At 42.8% G+C, this 20,100-nt stretch overlaps 1 protein-coding gene across 1 annotated transcript in view; it reads left to right on the top strand.

Moving 5' to 3' along the window:
* TRPM3 (transient receptor potential cation channel subfamily M member 3) overlaps positions 1-12,219 on the top strand; it is a 252,426-nt gene extending 240,207 nt beyond the window's left edge. Inside the window, exons 25-26 of the mRNA XM_049632685.1 lie at positions 1,141-1,273; positions 9,328-12,219. Coding sequence (XP_049488642.1) covers positions 1,141-1,273; positions 9,328-10,780 — 1,586 coding nt within the window. The 3' untranslated portion in view covers positions 10,781-12,219. The remainder of the gene's footprint in view (positions 1-1,140; positions 1,274-9,327) is intronic.
* Positions 12,220-20,100: the final 7,881 nt, after the last annotated feature.

Raw genomic sequence — 20,100 nt, 5'->3', positions numbered from 1 at the left:
AGTTTCTGTGGTTTCTCAAAGTGTGTCAATTAGACTACCTATACTAAATCTACTGAGCCAGAGCCTCTAGGATTGTGACCCAGGAATTACCTCTCAGTGACACTAGTTAGTGCTCTAAAGTTTAAACCAAAGCCACCTCATCAACTGACTCTCTCTAAGTCTGGAGCTTTTAACAACTTCTCTGACAAAACAATGCCCAACTCCTTTCTAGACATTAAAATTACAGAGTTGAAGGGAAGTGAAAATTCCAGAATTCACTATTTCTACCAGAAACACAAATTTAGGCACATAGAAAGCTTAGAGGGAAACAGTTCAAATTTCCACTGAGCTCTTTATACAGCTGTATCAGTTATGAATCAGCCTACCTGATATTAACAGAGAACCAGGCTAACAACACAAATCAATAAAGCTTTATTTTTCTGACATAACTCAAAGCGAAGAGGTAATAGCTCATCACTCAGCAATAGCTCCCTGAAGTCAAAGACCCCAAGTCTTGTCTTTTAAGTTCAGCAACTCCTTCTTGCCCTGTCTTATCTCATGGTTACAAAATAGCTGCTGTACTTCCAGCCATCACATTCATGTTCAAGGCAGGAAGAGGAGGGAAGGTGAGAAAATATAGAAAGAAGGAGCTACACCTGAAAAGTTTCTCAGGAAAGTGGAACCTCTTCCCAATCCACTACCCCTCCCTCCAGCAGAGAAATGTATGGGTTTGGCTTTCCAGCCTCAGTTGTGGGCAGATGGAAAGAGGGAATGGGGTTGCCATGGGCTTGTAGTAAGACCAGTGAACATTCTTTGTCTGCCACACTCCTCAGACCAGTAACTGAACTTGTAAGTAACCTCCATTCCCTGCATAGCTCCATTTTCTTTGATTTAGCTACTTTCTGAACCTCACAATGGGTATAATTCTAACCAGCCACTGCAGTAAACCAGATATACCCAGGTGAACTTTAGGGCTCCATCGTGGCTCTAATGCACAGAAACAGGACAATGATATGAGTCGCCTGATTGGATTTGGCTTTAGCCTGAGACTTAGTGAAGAATCTAGTGTCCTTTTCTTAACCTTGATGAAATGAAGAGTAGTCATTAGGCCCGCAGATTAGATGTCATTGCTGATCCTCCTGTTGTCACTTTTTTCCACAGAACTGTTCATAACTGATGATGAGCTCAAGAAAGTACATGATTTCGAAGAGCAGTGCATAGAGGAGTATTTCAGAGAAAAGGATGATCGATTCAACTCGTCCAATGATGAGAGGATACGTGTGACTTCAGAAAGGTCTGTTTCATGGGCACATGCCTCTTGGGGATGCTTTGTGTCATGCTGTGACTTATCCACTGTGTTTGCTTGCCCAGCCCCCAAAACAGACCCCTTTGTGTTTATTTGTATTGTCCAAGAAATCGTCAAGCTTACGAGAGGGTGGAACATTGTCGGAAGCAACTACAGAGCAAACTTCCAGACTTCCAGACCCTTCCTGGACTTCCCCAGGGGGCAGTAGCACCCTCCCTCCTGGAGACGAGATTGTTGAGGCTAGTACAGGGCAGGGCTTGTTGGCTCAGACCAGAAATTGGAACGTTCCAGCCCAGATGCAAACCAAGTGAGACCCAGGCCAACTCGAGGGCTTCCAGCAGGTTGATGTTTCATGTAGATCAGTGGGCATCTTTTGGGGAGAAGGAGAACAGTCCTGGCATCTGGCACATAAGGGTATTCAGCACCTTCCGAATCAACGGCAATGAGAGATCTGCCAATTAGTTACAATAATGGATGAGTTTTTTTTTTTTTCCAGAATTATTTTTGTTTTATTCTTTTTATAGAACAAGATAAAAGCAAAGGAGTAAAAGCAGATTCTTCTACCCAGGGGTGATATACTTTTAGATCTCACTGACCAGTTTTGTGGACCAGTAAGACTATAAAGAAAAAAAAAATCCCCAAATACAAAGAGGAGAGTCCGTGAAGTTTAATAAACCTAGCTTCATACAAATGAATTTATAGTTCCTTCTTTTTCTCATTTTGCTGTGGACTAATAAAGACTTCATTCTGGGCTAGCACGTTCAAAACCCAGAATTTGGGGTGGGCCTCTGGGTGACTCAGTCGGTGAAGCATCTGACTCTTGATTTTCAGCTCAGGTCATGATCTCATGGTTTGTGAGATCAAGCCCCACATCGAGCTCCACACTGACAGCATGGAGCCTGCATGGGATTCTCTCTCTCCTCTCTCTCCCCCTCCCCTGCTCATTCTCTCTCTCTCACTGTCTCTCTCTCTCTCTCTCAGTAAATAAATAAACTTAAAAACACAGCATTTGGGAGCCACTGTTATAAAGAACGTGCAGACTGTTACGAAGTATGGTGTAACTTTAGATTGTAAGCATTGAAATATGAAGATGCAACTATTATAAATAGTGGGAAAGGGCATAATATATTGATGATTTTAGTTGATATGATTCAGACTTCTAAGATATGAGTCAGTGACCTCAAGTTTTCAAGAAATGACATTCTGTCTGCTTACCCACTTCATACAATCTCTAGTGGCTCTGTGGAAATTACATAAGTGGCATTTTTCTGTTTCTGGCTCTTCATGTCTTTAAAGAATGCAGTCTACCTAAGTAGGTATATATACACATGCCACTGAGTGATTGTATCCATTGGTACTCAGCCAATATTAGCAAAGCTTAAAGCTGTGAGCATATTTTATGCTCATCTGTCATTGCAAAATAGAGCATTTTGTGATGATATGATGTGAAGTGATATGCTGGCAAACAGAGGAAGGACCTGCAAATCTAGAAATCTCTGTCATTCAAAGGCCTTGAAAACACTTTATTGATGGACATATAGCCACGTGGTTTCCAGAAAATTGTGCTGTGGGGACACGTTCCCCATTACTCAAACATATTTCCAAAGCGTATGTAGAGGAGATTTTGAAATGCTTTTTGAACTCAAAAAGCCACAGACCTGGGGGCACAGAAAGGTAGGAGGAAGGAGGGTTAAGATGCAAGGAAGCTTTTGCCTCTCTGGGGAACTAGAATGAGGGGTACAGATGCCAGCACATGTGAACATGTTGGGAACCATGTCACCAATTCCTTTCAATGAAAATAGGAAGGAACTATACAGCACCTTCACCTGAGCCCCTCACCCCACAGCTATAAGCATTTCCAGGAGACTCCTTCCCCAAGACCCTGTTCCTCTCTGAGTGGCTTCAAAGCCCAGCCCTCAAGGACGATGACCGAGGTGAGCAATCCCCAGAAATCCAGGACAGATCATAGGCACCCCCTCCCTGTGTCTTAGGCATTAGCTGGCCTTCTGGAATAAGGGGGGCCTGGAGGACCAGGACAACCTCATGACCACGCCCAGGTGCCAGAGAAGTGAATCTAAGCCCAGGCCTCATTCTCCTTCTGTTGCTTCTGTCTGTGTTTGTTTGGGGTTTGGTTTTTGGTGGTGGTGGCGGTGGCAGTGGCTGTTTTGCATTTGTAAGTGTACCGGAGAATAAATCTTTAACACTAGAATTGCGCTCAGCACAACAGAAACACTACAAACATGAGAGAACAGATATCAACCAAGGAAATAGAGGATCTGTATTACCCGTCTCACACATTCCCTGGGACATATCGTTTCTGAGTGGAGTGGCAGGTGAAATCTCCTGTCCTATTTACATTCAATAGATAGATAGATAATAGATAATAAATAATCTATTATCTATAGATAATATATAAAAATAAGAAGATAATATACACACATTCAGATAGGTACATATGTTTAATTTATATAAATTAACTACATACATTCTGTTAACTATATAGGATATTATATAATTCTCCTGTTATGTTCGACAGCCCCAATACAGAGATTTGAAATCAGAAAAACTCAGAGCTAGTTCTGCTGGGATCAAAGACTTGGGGAAAGGGTTTCTTCATGTTCTGAGCCCCATACCACTCACCCTGCCACTGCCTGTAAACTATAACTTACTTATATAAGTTTTACTTGCATGAATTTTTTTAGAAATACAAAGATCCTTCCATAATTGTCAATTTAAATGGATCATTCTGAAGTCATATTTTTGTACCCAAATGGTATCTAAAGAGAGCAATACAATATTCAGGAGATCATTAACACCTTTACGGGAACCGATTCTGAAAATTAACACCTCATAGGAACTGATTCCTGAAAAAATAAACCTTGTTTTTCCATATATATATAATATATACACATGTATATACATGTATATACACGTAATATATATATAATTCTATTCATTTTATCTCATTGTTGGCTTGATAAATGTACTTGCTATGCCTTCAGTATAGCTCATCAGATGCCGGCCAGCACACATCAGGTAAACCAAGACAGAAAGAACCAAGACTCCAAAAATACCATGTTTCACAATATTGACCCATCTTTCGTTTGGTTAAAAACCAGCCAGGTACCCACATTTCTCCAGTCAGCCCAGCATGTCAACCTCCCTGCTAAAATCACAACATACCCCATCACTAACATTATGCATCTGTGTTACTGTATTGGTCTAGATTATCAAGACAAGATTAATATTGAGCCCATAAAGTCTCCTGTAAATGAGCCCTATCTTTTCAAAGTACTCAAAACATCTGCTTAATTACATACTCCTGAGCTATTCCATAAGTACTGCCTAGAATTTATGTCAAGCTTTCATAATTCCTAGAATTTGGGAACTTTTAATATCAGAAAAACATTTTGCCATCTCCAGTATCCTGGCTTTTCTTGTTAATTTCCCCTTGGTTCTTAAGAGTTACCTACGTTTTCTGGTGATCACAGCTGGAACTTTTTTTTTTTTCTGGTTCCTTTCACTCATTTAAAGCAGGGCTTACAAACTGGTGACTTGTACACACCTGCACGCAGAGGGTTGTTGGGTAAGGCTTACAGTGATTGTGAAAATCCATGCTGAATGCCCTGGACTGGGCATGCTCTCTGCTGCCACTGAGTCCCAGCTTCTGTCCTCATACAATGCCATAGGCATTGAGTTCTCCGACCCCTGACTTCCAGCTTCCAGATCATCCTCCCCAATGCCTTCCTCCCCTCCCTCAAGTTCCACTTGTCAGAAGAAGTTGCATTTGAATTTCTCTCCAGTAACAGTTGAAGCAAACTAGAATATACATGGTCGCTGGTGTCATTTATCTAACTTTATCTTTCCCCAACCAAAGGGTTTGTGCCCTTTCGTCACTTCGCCTAGATCCAAAAACAGGAATAGTCATGTGACTATGAATAGTGTATTCCACTTCTGATTTTCATAACAAAGGAAGACAAGAATAACTTAGGATATATGAATAATCAAAAAACAGGGTAAGCCAAAAAAGATGAGTCTCACTCACCTCCCAGCCCTATCTTTTTCCAGTGCTGATCTTTGGTATCTCCATGATTGAGCTGGATTTTAATTTCTCCCCTTTTTTCTTCCCAGGATGATGAGAAGGATAATTGGACCAAAGGAAGGGGAGGTGACTCTAAAAGACTTAAATAAGTCACAAATTAGATGTCAGTCTGTGGATAAGCAAGAGTTCACTTTATCTGTTCTGTGTCATCCCCTTGCATTTGAAACCCTGTACAAGTCTGCCCTTTCCCCGACAAGAGGCCCTGTGATTGGTTCCTGTGATAATGGGATTGCTTTTGCCCTCCGTCCTATAGCCATCCTGCTGCTAGCTATCCAGGGAATATTTGAGATTTAAAACAGGCATGGCCTGCCAAGCCTCTTTTTTCCTTTCACTACTTTTCCTTTAGCCACATTTTGAGGTTATCAGGAAAGAAAATGAATTTGTAGAAAATAACAGTTCTTAAGAAATTGCGTATTGAGGCTGAAATTTTCTGCGCCATTAGGATCTTCTTTGGAATGTCCTTTCTTTTCTTCATCATACTGGCCGTTAGAGGCTAGTTGTCCTCTTAGCTGGGATTTCCCCCAACCTATCGAGTTAGGAATTTCCTCTGGTGGGATCCTGGCTGTCACTTTCTTGGGCATCCAGAGGCAGGAGTGACCTCACATCTTTCCAGGACCACATCGTGTTGCTAATGTGCTTGCCTCCCAAGTTACTCTGAAGAAGCCATGAAAGGCCCAGCGACGCAAAAGAAGGAAAGAAAAATAAAATGTTCTCCCCACACAGCATCTTCCTTCCCCAACTTTTTTCTCTTGCTTCATCACTTCCTGTGTCTGTCTTAAGCGTTCCTCTTGATCCATAAATTCTTACCATTGTTACCTCCTTTTTCTCTCCTGAGTGGTTTGACCAGGGTCAGCAACTAGTGACTACAATCATGACCCAAAACTCTTGGCTTGGTCCTCAAACGTATTTATACCTATGATGCACACCCATTTACAATTGCTTTTCAAAAAAAAAAAAATTTGTTTTTTAAGATTAAGGGAAGCACTCTGTTTATGGAACAAACATATAGGAGTTTAACTCTAAGATCTTTTATTCTTTTATAACTCCTACACTCCACCCCTACAGTTATATTCATGACTTAAATGATCATACAGTTATGTGGTTAAACACATCCAGAAATCTGGAAGAAAATGGATGAAACCGTCCATTCTCCCCACCCCCCCCCACCAAGTACTACATTCCAAAACACCTCAGAGCCCACAGGAGAGCCTACCAAGGAGAACTTTGGTGAAGAATAGCTCCTTGGCCCTGTTCTAGCTGTCTTCCTCACTACCTCCAACTATTCCATTCCTGGGGCCATGCTTCTTTTTCTTGACTCTCGAGGTTTCCCCAGGCACCTCTCTGCTTGCCTTCTTCCCCCTTCCTCCTACCACCTCTCTTCTTCCCATCCCCTTGGGCTCCTTAGTTTCTGTGTCCGGTTTACTGTCCACAGCCAGCTCCTGACTCTTCCATTGCTTCATGGTGCCTTAGCTCTGCCTCTTATCTGATACTTCTCTCTGCAGTGTTGGATCCTCGGGCTGAAGAGAGGTGGGATACAGGGAGGGAGCTCCCCACAGGGCAGGGAGGCCCTTCACAGGGCTCAGCCCAGTGATCCCAAGCAGTTAGGCTAAAAGAGCATCTTTATCTCTTTCCATACCCGCCTTGTTGTATATACCAGGCTCCAGGGAAACAAGGAGGAGGAGGGAAACGGTCCTGTCTTTTGTTACTCTGCCAACACTAAAACACTCCAGTACCTAGAGTATCCAAAATGGAAAGTCCCGTTCTACCAAAAAAGTGCATGTCTCCTGCTCCTGACTTTAATGAGGAAGTATTTTATCCACTGGCTCAAAGCTTATTGCATTGCAAAACAGGAAATCGCAGTACTTGCAAAACCAAACTGCATAGGCTAGATGGTGACCAAGTGAATTGGAAGTCTATAAGACACACAAACTTGTTATTGTAAGTAAGTTTGTTTTTCAAGCTGTGTTTATATCACAAAATGAAGTGATACAGGGTAAAGTGGTAGTTTCCTTCTGAATCAGCTGTGTTAACTGAGTGATTAGCATTGAGTTTGCCAGCTTCACAATCGCTAGATTTTCAAGTCTTTTAAGGCAGACACCTGAGCATGGTGGCAGACTGTTCCTGGGCCCCGGGAAGTGCTGGGTTGGGTATGGAGCATCAGGAGGATGTCTCTAAAGCAGGGCTCAGGGGGGCAGTCCAGAGCCTTGGGCTGGGTGAAGGCAACCTGAAAGATAAGAGAGCAGAATGGGTGAGGTGAGTTGGAGTGGGGCCAGCTGTTGCTGAAAGAGGCAGAGATGTGACCCAAGGCAGGAGAATCACACACACCCCCACTCTGGCCAGAAGAGGGTTTTGTTTGTTTGTTTGTTTGACTGGTTCGTCGGTTGGTTGGTTTTGCAAGCCTACAGATCCTCAGAAAGGGAAGCCACGTGCCTCTTGTACCTCATGGCACTGAAATGTATTCTTCTCTGATTGAGGTGTCACTACTAGTAACATGCCACCCCTGCTACCATCCCCATCCCCCTTCGCCACCATCACAACAGCTGGGGGGACCCAGCTCCAATTGCCACCATTGTCTGTAAAGCACATCTTATACATGCAGACATGTTTCTTTAAGGGTCAGCGGTCGCGTGGTTTACTGTGCACATTGGGAGTTTTGGAAAAGTATCTTTATCTTTATCCTCTCCAGAAAAGTTGTGAGTGGATCTCATTTTGAGTCTCCAAAAGTTTTGCCTTTGGGCATTTACAAGTGAAAGTTGGAGCTCAAACCAAAGCTTGGCTCTGGTTTGCCCTTTTCCCGTCAATCCCAGAAAAATATGGCACAATTTTATTTTAAATACGTGGCCTCTGTCTTTGTAAAAAAATGTCCAGGCAGCCTATTAAACAAACGAAATCGAGTTCATAACCACGATTGACTCAGTGAACCTTTATTGACACCTGGCAGCCCAGGAATGGAAAAAGGAATATGAGACAGATCATGCCCTTAGGAATTTCCAGTGGGGAAGGTCAAGACATCTAGAAATAACTGTAATATAAGATATCTATGATCAGCTCTCCAGAGAGACACGGAGAGAGAGAGAGAGGAGTTGGGTAATTGACTTACGGATAGATGCTCCAGGTTTACTACAAATTACATAATCTTTGTTAAATTTCTTGATGTTTGCTTTCCCTTTATTAAAGAAAGGATTGGGTTAGATCAACGCCAGGTGCCTCAGTGACAGGACCGTATCAATTCCTATGGAGGCCCTAAATTTTGAAAAGATTATTGTGAACAGCAACGACAAGAAGAGATTATCATATAAATGCAAAATAAGGGGTGCCTGGGTGGTTCAGTCAGTTAAGCGTCCGACTTTGGCTCAGGTCATGATCTCAGTTTGTGGGTTTGAGCCCCATGTCAGGCTCTGTGCTGACAGCTCAGAGCCTGGAGCCTGCTTCAGATTGGGTCTCCCTCCCTCTCTCTGCCCTTCCCCCGCTCGTGCTCTCTTTCTCTCTCTCTCTCTCAAAAATAAATAGATGTTAAAAATCGTTTGTAATGCAAAATAAAAATAATCCCAGTCCATGCTATAAGCCTTAGGCGTGCTCTGCAGTGAGAATAGCTGCATTCTCAAACCGTATTGCATGGTTCTGAGCAAAGTCATCAAGACGCACCATTCTCATTTCGGTGCTGACTAAGCCAACGCCCTAAACCTTGCTTAGGTTATTAAACCCTGCCCCAAGTCACAACTAAGTCATGAGGCGCTTTGGCCCCACTCCACTCCAATAAGAACTGCTCAGCTTTGGTGTTTATTGGGATCGTGCGTTAAATTTTACTGAGGGAAAAGGGGTTTGCTAGATAAATACCACTAGCTTAGATCATCTCTAAAACCTCTTCCAGCTCAAAAAGATTTAGATTCTCTAGAGAGGAACCCGGCCTTGAGTGACCCTCATTCTGTTTCTTGCCCAGGGTGGAGAACATGTCCATGCGGCTGGAGGAAGTCAACGAGAGAGAGCACTGCATGAAGGCCTCACTCCAGACCGTGGACATCCGGCTGGCGCAGCTTGAGGACCTCATTGGGCGCATGGCCACGGCCCTGGAGCGCCTGACAGGTCTGGAGCGGGCTGAGTCCAACAAAATCCGCTCCCGGACCTCGTCGGACTGTACGGATGCCGCCTACATCGTGCGCCAAAGCAGCTTCAACAGCCAGGAAGGAAATACCTTCAAGCTCCAAGAGAGTATCGACCCTGCAGGTGAGGAGACCATGTCCCCAACTTCTCCAACCCTAATGCCCCGTATGCGAAGCCATTCTTTCTATTCAGTCAATATGAAAGACAAAGGTGGTATAGAAAAGTTGGAAAGTCTTTTTAAAGAAAGGTCCCTGAGCCTCCACCGGGCTACTAGTTCCCACTCTGTAGCAAAAGAACCCAAAGCTCCTGCAGCCCCTGCAAACACCTTGGCCATTGTTCCAGACTCCAGAAGACCATCCTCGTGTATAGACATCTATGTCTCTGCCATGGATGAACTCCACTGTGATATAGACCCTCTGGACAATTCCATGAACATCCTCGGGCTAGGCGAGCCAAGCTTTTCGGCTACGGCACCTTCCACGGCTCCTTCAACCAGTGCCTATGCAACCCTTGCACCCACAGACAGACCTTCGAGCCGGAGCATTGATTTTGAGGACATCACCTCCATGGACACTAGATCTTTTTCTTCAGACTATACCCACCTCCCAGAATGCCAAAACCCCTGGGACACTGACCCTCCAATGTACCAGAGCATCGAGCGTTCCAAAAGTAGCCGCTACATAGCCACCACACCCTTTCTTCTAGAAGAGGCCCCCATGGTGAAATCTCATAGCTTTATGTTTTCTCCTTCGAGGAGCTATTATGCCAACTTCGGGGTACCCATGAAAACAGCGGAATACACAAGTATTACAGACTGTATTGACACAAGATGTGTCAATGCCCCTCAAGCGATTGCTGACAGGGCCACCTTCCCCGGAGGTCTTGGAGGCAAAGTAGAGGATTCATCTTGCTGCCATCCTGAGCGAGAAGCAGAACTGAGCCACCCCAGCTCTGACAGTGAGGAGAACGAGGCCAGAGGCCGGAGAGCCACCATCGCGATACCTTCCCAGGAGGGTGATAACTCAGACAGAACCGTGTCCAATAACATCACAGTTCCCAAGATAGAGCGCGCCAACAGCTACTCAGCAGAGGAGCCAAGCGCGCCATATGCACACACCAGGAAGAGCTTCTCCATCAGTGACAAACTCGACAGGCAGCGGAACACAGCAAGCCTGCGCAATCCCTTCCAGAGGAGTAAGTCCTCCAAGCCAGAGGGACGAGGGGACAGCCTGTCCATGAGGAGACTGTCCAGAACGTCCGCCTTCCACAGCTTTGAAAGCAAGCACAACTAAACCTTCCTAATACGCATTGCAGGAGGCTCAAGAATCCAGCCCTAAAATCCTCCCCGAACTCTACCTGTTCCCCTTCCTTGACACATCCCTGCTTTATTCTTAGCTGAGCAAAACAAGCAATGCCTCGGGAGGTGTTAACTCAAAGGTGACTTCGGGGCCACCGATCGAGAAAGCCTTTGGTCTGGCCCAGCGCCAAACACAGGGGCTTTAAGTCATGCTCCCACTTGATGGGCAGGGAGGGGACAGAGGGAGGAGCAGGGTTGAGATGAATGTGTGTCAGTAGTCACTTCTGAAAGCCATGAGCTCTGGGAATGAAGGGGCTTCAAGCATTCTCCATGCCAGGAGGCATCTTTCCAATTCTGACCATGATCAAGAGTTTTAGGATACAGGGCTAAGTTGCAAACTAAGATAAAATAAAGTAGCCAGCATACAAATGAGATATTCTAAACTTCAATTCTGTTTTCTTTTCACATTGGCTCCATCACTGGTGACTGATGAAGAGCATCCTTTTTATTCAGTATAAGCCGGCAGCAAGCAGTTCTACCTAACGTCCCAACTCCTTCTCATGCCAACACTTCTGTAATTGATCATTATAAAGAAAACACAAGGTAACAGTCATAGTTCGCCTGTCTCTTATATATTCACTTCTGGTGCCACAACTGTTTATCTTTTTTGAAGCAAATAAAGGGAAAAGAAATGCCTTTTTGTATTGCAATCAAAATGAAAGAAGAATTGAGGCTAAACACAAGTGTCAAGTGGTTTATTATATGCAGTGGGCATTCGAGTATAGTCAAGCAAGCTCAGGATGAATGTAATTAAATAACTTTATATTTTTTAATTTATTTTGTACCTCACCCATCGTCAAGGAAGCCACTCACTGAATATGTGATAGTGAACTCAAAGGAAAACAAAAATAGTGGGCAGAACTCACCTAAAATTGCCATATGGTATACTGTTGTATTCTCGCCATTAGTGTCATGTGCCATGCTGCTGTGTGGCTGTCATCATTTGCATGACTCTGCCATGTCTTCTGAACATCTCCAAGATGTACCTGGAAATTCTTCACACTACTCATCACATGACCATTTTGTATATGAAGACCTGATCACACGTGGATATTTTCATACCTAGAGTTTTGCCATTTAATCTGAGCTCAGCATAAATTTAATTGGAGATTTTCCAAGGGCTGGTATCTTTTTTATGGAAATGTTCCAAAGTACTTTTTAAGGAAGTTTCAAATCGTAAATAACCTTAGAATTGACTGCAAATCTGGTATCAACCCAAAGCCATCAGTTGCAGGCATACCATGAATATTTTTCTTATATACAGAGCTATAAAAATGATACAATAGACTAAAATGGAAAGCAAATAAACCACATAAAGACTTCTATAGTATATGCTGCTTATATATATATATATATATATATATATATATATATATATATGCATTTACACAGACATGTTTATATATAGTATATAAACAGGCATATGGAGCTTTCTTAAGAGGCTTGGACCTTTTCTATCACCTTGAGATATAACCAGGATTTTTTAATATCCAAGAGTTCCACTGAAAGAGTTCATTATATTATGTTGGATTTTGACAGGTGTTAAAATTATGACTTTTTAAATCCCTATGACCTTAGTTCCTCCTTGTACCAAACTAGACTGGCCAAAATGACTGGCGACCCGCCCTCTGCTTTTCTGTCCAGAAGCACATGCTGTGATGACATCTTATTTAGTCTGGTTTCTTCTGCACAAAGTGATTACGCCAAGTACAACCCAAATTAGACATGCAATTATTAGCCGGATAGTATTACGGACTCTTTAATACAGGCTACTACTAGATCAGAATCTGGATTTGAAGGGAGATAAATAAATATTGACCCTCAAATCTTCAGATCCCTACTTGTGTCACTGATTTTTAAGAAGAATAAAATCTTTAAGGAAAATGATCTAATGTTCTTGGCCCCCCCAACACTATGTGGTTCTCCTGTTTAGTTGTTGTTATGAGCTCCAGATTTTCTCATTATGTGAAATCAAGTAAACACATGGACAGAACCTCTAGCCTTCAAATTTTTTTAACCCTCTGAACCAGTCTTTTGGTTATGGAAATAGTTATGAGGACACATACAAAGAATTAAATAATTCCTTTTCACTCTTTGGTATGTGGGTGAATCGAAAACAAGCAACCAGCCTCCCTCGGATGCAATTGCTCTAGAAAGGCTTACATTTTTACTGAGCCCCACATTGGCTGTTTCCCTTTCAGCAAACATTTATTTGGTCTGAGAATAAATCAGTTGCCCTTAAACTTCCTTGAGTCATGAATCTCAGTGAGAATCTGGTGAAATCTTTGGGCCCTCCAGAAAAGAATGTACATAGGTGCAAAGTTGCAATATAACCTGCAAGGGCCCACGGACCCCTGGTTCCATCTTGAGTGATAATGAGGAAGAGGAATCGTGGTTGCTCATAATCAATAGTTGTAACAGGCACTTTACATTTGAGACCATTTCTCTGTGATTCTCAGGAAGGCTAAGTCTCAACACCAGAGTTTGAACCAAGATTTCGTTCTTTTTGTCCCTTAGATTCTATTTTGCTAGCGTGATATACTTGTATCCTAATGTTTGATGATTTTAAGTATGGAGCACACTTTAAAAAGCCGGAAGGCTCTCCGAGAGAGTCTGTAGAGGAATCCAAGAAGGAGGCAAAACCATTAATCTTTGACCACAGAGCAGGACATCACTGTACCTCCAGGGCCCCATTCTGGACCAGACTGAAAGTGAGGGAGAGAAATTATGTGCACAAGTGTTTCCCTTCACCGTGATTTCTGGAGAGAACAGAACAGGACCTGGGAAGCACAGTACTTAACAGTCCTGACCTTGTGACTGCCTGGTTCTTTTGTTGTGCAGGAAAATGAAGTTCTTACATCTTCTGTGAAGTGTGCAAAATATACAAGCCAAATTTCAATCTTTAGACTTCAGCTGTGCAATTCTCATGAGCCATTTCTTTCCTGTGCGCCTACATGTGTGTCCTGTTTCAACCCATTTCTTCCCATTTCTGGGTTCTCTGCACACCAATGTGGCATCGATTCTGTGGCCTTGTACAGTCAGCTTGTGTTCAGATCATTTATCCCATCATGTCCCCGATCAAGGGGACGTTAATTACCTGTCTCTGTGAATTAAGTAGCTTGTGGGCAGCACATCATTGAGGAACATAAATAAAGTCATAGAGAGCTCACAGAATTAATAGCTCTGGCTTCATTTCTGCTTTTGAGGTGCCAATTTTATATACTACTATATGTAATGATTCGTTCTAAATTGCTTGTTCCATTTGAAAAACAATTGTTTTATGAAAATAGCCATGGAAATTCCCTGATTGACCCACATGCTTATAGTTAGAAACTTCCTCCTTGATGGATTTGAACGAGAAGCTGGAAAACTTGGGCACAATTGTCATGGCTACGTTATATATTTCTCCAAGCCAGAAGGTGTGTTAGCAGGCAGAATGCAGCACTTTATGGAGCTGGATTTCTTTTTAAGTCTAAGCTTCCAGGTCTAGGATATCTATTTAGCACTTTGAAACTTCCCCTTTAAAAAAAGAAAAAAAAAAAAAAAAGAAACATATATATATATATGAATAACCCAGTGGGAAAACTGTACTTCTAAAAACACAAAGTGTGTTTCTTCTGAATGTTTCTAAGATACTCTAAAAGATGGTTTCTATAGATAATATTATGGTAGATAACTGGATAGTACATTTATTCTACTTCCTGAGGCTCTACAGTCTAATCTTCCTGAATGTTTGGGCTGTTTAACTTCTGTAATGGTAATCAATATTATCCAGTCATCCATCATGCTGTATCTATAGGCTATACCATTCAACGTGTCAGGCAATGCTGTATTATAAAACACATGCACATGTATATGTAACCCATGTTTTTAACCCAGCATAGTTGTAGCATGTGGTTGTATTAATGAACGTTACAGGACAGCTTTGCTAATCATTGACAAATCTGTAACATTCAATAAAGAAGCACATGTTGCCGGGATTAAGTATGTTCCCAATTCCATGTTATTTAGCCTCCTCGTAAAATGAGCACTTTTGTTCCCGAGCTGCTTTCTGTTTTTCACAATCCTGTAGGCCACTAGGAAATACGTGTATAAGCTGATGTACACCCTCTAACCAGCCCTGTGAGCCTTGGTAGGTGAATTGTGTTTTGCGAAAGACGAGCTGGCATGTTATGCAAAAGACTATATGACAAATGAACTTAAAATAATATTTTAAACTCCAGTTGAATTAGCTGTTTGTTTACATCTGCTAAACCCATGTGGAAGCAGGGTACAGTATTTTATAAATATGTTCATTTAGTAACACTGATACGTTTGTTTCTAGATGAAGTGATGCTAGTGTGTAGGTGGTTATATATGTTCTAGATATTGCATTATTACTCACTATTCTTTAACAATAGCAATGTAACTGAAATGAAGTAACCCTCCCCCAAATCCAGTCTTAATTTTGTGGCAACAAAATGCATGCACTGCTTTATGCGTTTCTTTTGACTTTTTAAGGGCACTTAACATTTTACTATTGCCTGCTGTAGCACTTAAAAACCAGCTAGGAACTTGCTCACGCTGTTGGGCTGCTTACACTGTTTGGGGATTATGTTCAATTTTTCAAAATTAAAAACAAAAAAGTAACCAAGGGTTTTTTTTAATCTTTTTTTAAGCTCTGAACAAATAATATGAAAGAAAGTATTAACCACAGGGTGTATAGCTAGGGGACCCAGAGATGGCTAGCCAACAGCAGTCCAGGTGTTGGCGCGTCTGTGATATAGGAAAGACCCATTTCTGATTCTTTAGGGCCACTGGGTACAGATTGTTAAACGAGACATGAGAGTGAGAAGTCCATTGGTGACAATGCAGAAATCCACAGGTCATGGTGAATGAGTGGTCCAGTGATGCTGGTGCCCTCCCTCCTACTTGGTGGCTTTTCTTACCTGTGTATGAGCCTGGGCTGGGGGGAGAGCGAGGGGTGGGTGACTCCGTGTCTGATCAAGAACTAGGTGAGTCTGAAGAGTTTGCCCTTTAAAGAAATCACCATGTCATTATCAGAAGCCATTCCACATCTGGAAAAGAGAGGAGCCAGTTTGCACAGTCTTATAAATGACTGTTCCTCAAACGGGTAGAGAAAACTTTTCTCTCAGCCTGCACTGGCCTAAGCTTTCTCTTCCTTTTACATGTCAAACATTCTCTTTCCCAGATTGGGGTCAGCCAAAGAGGCGTTGGTTCTGATTTAAGGAAAACAAGATTTTTCTTTTATTTTCTTTTTTAATGCACTTGAGAAGGTCCCTGCGTTGCCTTTTCTCTGAGTTCCTTGCACTGATCGCTGCTAATGAAATCAAAACATGACGATTTCTACATGTCGTCTAAGGAAGGATTTCAGTGGCCACATAATCCACATGGCAGTCAGAGTGAGGTGAATTTCCCCTTCCCTAATTCACCTTGTCTGCGGGTCCCCATAAGCCTCCAGGCCCTTGCCTATTTGCACAATGTTTGTGAGCTGGAAAGCGAAAAGGGCACACATGGCCACGAGTCCACGGGCTATCTGCAGAGCATCGAAACCAACCTTGACCCAGGCCTTCCTCAGGAACAGGCAGCCTGCTGAGAGCATTGGGTCACAGAGGGAAGTTCAGCTTCACGCCTGAATATGCATCCTTCGTCACCCCCTTAACTTTCCTTTCTCTTCGCCCAGCACAACACGCTTTTTTGCCAGACCAACAGACCCTTGCTCCTAGTACCTCAGTACCCCATGGAGCCTGGCACAATAAGCTGAAACAGTGGCTACTTGGAGAAAGTCCAGCTTTCAGACTTTGTCCCACCCTAATCTTCCCGCTAACCGAGGCTGCTCCCCGTACTCTCCCCCATGCCCCTGACTCAGCTGGCGTTTGAATCAGCCCCTTCCAGTTCTTTGCCCGCCTGAATCCCAAAAAGAGTCCCTCCTGTCTTCACCCCGGCTCTCCCCAGATCATCAGAACCAGCCATCTGCATCTAGACTGCAGGCTGCAACCTCAAATACACGCAGGGGCTGGAGCCAGGATGCAAATGTGCCCGTTGGATGTTGAAAGACAACAGGAAGAAGTGGGGTTTGTAGGGCATGAGAGAACACGTGTCCCGCTACAAAAACATTCACATTCAGACTTGTAAACACTCTGCTAGCCAAACAAATGTGTCTGCCAGCAGCATTCAGTCCCAACAGCACTAGTTTGGGACCTCTGATTTAGGGCCAACCAGGATCATATTCTTGATCCTGACTTAGTGTATACAAGAAATACAGCGAGAACTGAGGCAGGGGCGGAGAGGAACTCACCCTATTCAGGGTTATTCCCGTTCTCCCGAATGACGTATGTGTGTGTATTTGCTTAGCTGCGTCTTTCTGGACCCAAACGTAGGATCTTTGTGAGGGAGATTCAGAAGAAGAGTACCGTAGCATTGTATCGAGGCTTATCTGCTTCCTGTCACTACAGCGTCTAACTTGAGTTTATATTGCTGTTTCTGCTGTGCAAAACAGTACATGCAGTATACTGTATTCATAATCATTTCATAATCTAGAACTTAGGCTCTCATTTGTAAACATTCTAACCATAGTTTATAATGGGGGAAATTCTTCAAATATCCTTTTTAAATGAATTCCTATAAATACAACAATTTTGAAATTGGGTTTGTTAAATATATATACATCTTTTCCTTCTTTGTGTATGGATAGACAGCGGTTTGCATATCTATCGACATTATAAATATATATAAATCCTTAGAGGAATTGTTCTTTTTTAAAGGTCTATTATTGGATTCACAATGCACTTTGAGCTTGTTTGTTTAGATACATAATTCGAAGCAGAAGTTGGCAGATACCATGGGAAAAACTTTCTGAAATTTCTGTAACAAATGTTTTGCAATAAAAAAAAAAAAAACTTAGTAGTTTAAAACATGACTTGGACTTCCTTGTGCATTTATTTGCCGTCACTTGATTTCCACCATCTTCATGCCAAGAACAGTGGGGTACGTGGAGATAATTGCCCAGGGCCCCATAAGCTACTTGTAAAGCATAAGTTGCAAACTGGTAGTCTGTGGGTCATATCTAGCCAGCAGAGAAGTGTTTTTTAAAAAATGTAAAACGTTCTGGGCACCTGGGTGGCTCAGTCGGTTAAGTGTCCAACTTCAGCTCAGGTCATGATGTTGTGGTCTATGAGTTCAAACCCCGCGTTGGGCTCTGTGCTGACAGCTGGGAGCCTGAAGCCTGCTTTGGATTCTGTGTTTCTCTCATGCAGTGCCCCTCCCCCACTTGTGCTTGCTCGCTCTCTCTCAAAAATAAACATTTAAAAAAATAAAAATGTGAAACATTTAAAAATTGATAGATTTCACATCTAATTTCATATTTCTGGCTTCCCTTGAAAAATCTGAAGATCTGCTAAAACAAGACCTGCATTCCCACATGAAAAGAGTCACCTGACTTATGGCATCTTGGCTGCCCCTTCATTTTTTTTTAAGTTTATTTATTTGTTTTGAGAAAGAAGAACGTGTGAGAGCACATGGGAGGGGCAGAGGGAGAGAGAAAGAGAATCCCAAGCAGGCTCCACCCTGTCAGTGTGGAGCCCGAACTCACAAACTGCAAGATCATGACCCGAGCCAAAATCAAGAGTCAGACACTTAACTGATTGAGCCACCCAGGCATTGGCTGCCCCTTTAAAAGGAGCATGTGTTCAGAGCACCTGGGTGGGTCTGTCAGTTAAGCATCCTGTTTTGGCTCAAGTCATGATCTCACAGTTCATGAGTTCAAGTCCTCCATCAGTCTTTGCAGTGATAGCATGGAGCCTGCTTGGGATTCTCTCTCCCTCTCTCTCCCCTTCCCCATCTCTCTCTCTCTCTCTCTCTCTCTGTCTCCAAAATAAGTGAACCTTAAAAAATAAGTGAATAAAAGGAGCATGTACTCCTCAACATACCACAGTCCCCAGCACTCTGTTCTGCACCTTACATATGGTCCCCTTCCCTCAGTAACATGGAAAGCTCCTATGCGCGCTGGAGTGTTGGACCCTATCTTAAAGGATGTAAAAAAGCAGTGGCAGCCCTAGCGTCTCTAAGTAGGAAAGGCTTGAGGGTAGCAATCTGGCTGCATGAGAGACACATGACAGACTTGTCTTCACACTAAAGGTCTGGCAGGCATGCTTTCATGACCCATTGTAAAGCATATTATGATCTATAATTGGGTTAGCTCTGAGAGTGCTGAGGGATGGGAGAAAGGGTATCCATCCCACCCCCATTAAGTAACTCTGGTTGCAGCTTCTGCCGCAAAGAGGAGAAATTGTAGAACATACATACGTGCAATCTTTTATTCAAAAATAATACTCATTGAGTACCTACTATGTCCCAGTTGGTGTGCCCAGGTGAATAAAGTGGGTGAAATCCCTTCCCCTGTGGAGCTTTGAATCTAGCTGTAATGAAATGTAATCATACACAGTCTTGAAATTACCATTCAGTTGCTTAAGGAACAAAGTCTAGAGGTTCAGAGAAGTCACAACGCTCTGTGACTCAGGGCAAGGAAGTCTCTGTGGAAGAGGCTACCTTGGGATGTGTCCTGAAGAACAGGGAGGGTTTAATAAGCATGAGGAGGACACTCCAGGTAAGGGGAACACTCATTTGATAAACCTTCAAATGCTACAGTGCTTCATCTTGGTTAGAACTTCTGGGCAGTTTCATGGCATCTCCAGAATTGACCCCACTTTTGAGAATGGAGCTTTGCTCCAACTAGTATCTTCATCTGTACCTTTCCCGTTGGCTCTGTCTAGTCAATTTTTTGAAAATGGAATGGTTGGCATAGGAATTTGTCTGTTTATAAATATGCACATTTATGTAACACACACAAGATTCAACCATGTGACCTCAGATTTCCTGGAAAACCAGGTCAACCATCATTTGCTACCAACATCTCAGATTTAGAGCAACATAGAGCTTCCTTGAAGAAGATAATTGATGAAGGTTGAAGAAGACTAAATTCCCTAGAGCTAAATTTTAATTCTAATTTTAATTTAAAAGCAATCTGTCATTACTTACTTGTTTACATTACCCTATTTGATTAAAAGCCAGAACGTGGCTTGTTGTATAAAGCCCTAGAGTACCATATCCTTAGACATGGAAAGTTCGCAGCAACTCTTTCTTTTCTACCCCTCCTGGTCTATGGTTGTTAACCTGGTCTCAGCCTAACATTCGGGACACTACTTTCTTACAGTTTTAGCCATTTCTCAGAAGCCGTGGGCTGTATCACAGTCATTA

Source organism: Panthera uncia, chromosome D4, assembly GCF_023721935.1.
Source record: "Panthera uncia isolate 11264 chromosome D4, Puncia_PCG_1.0, whole genome shotgun sequence".
Classification (NCBI taxonomy): Eukaryota; Metazoa; Chordata; class Mammalia; order Carnivora; family Felidae; genus Panthera; species Panthera uncia.
Note: the sequence above shows the minus strand (reverse complement) of the source record. Positions and strands in the feature narration are given on the sequence as shown.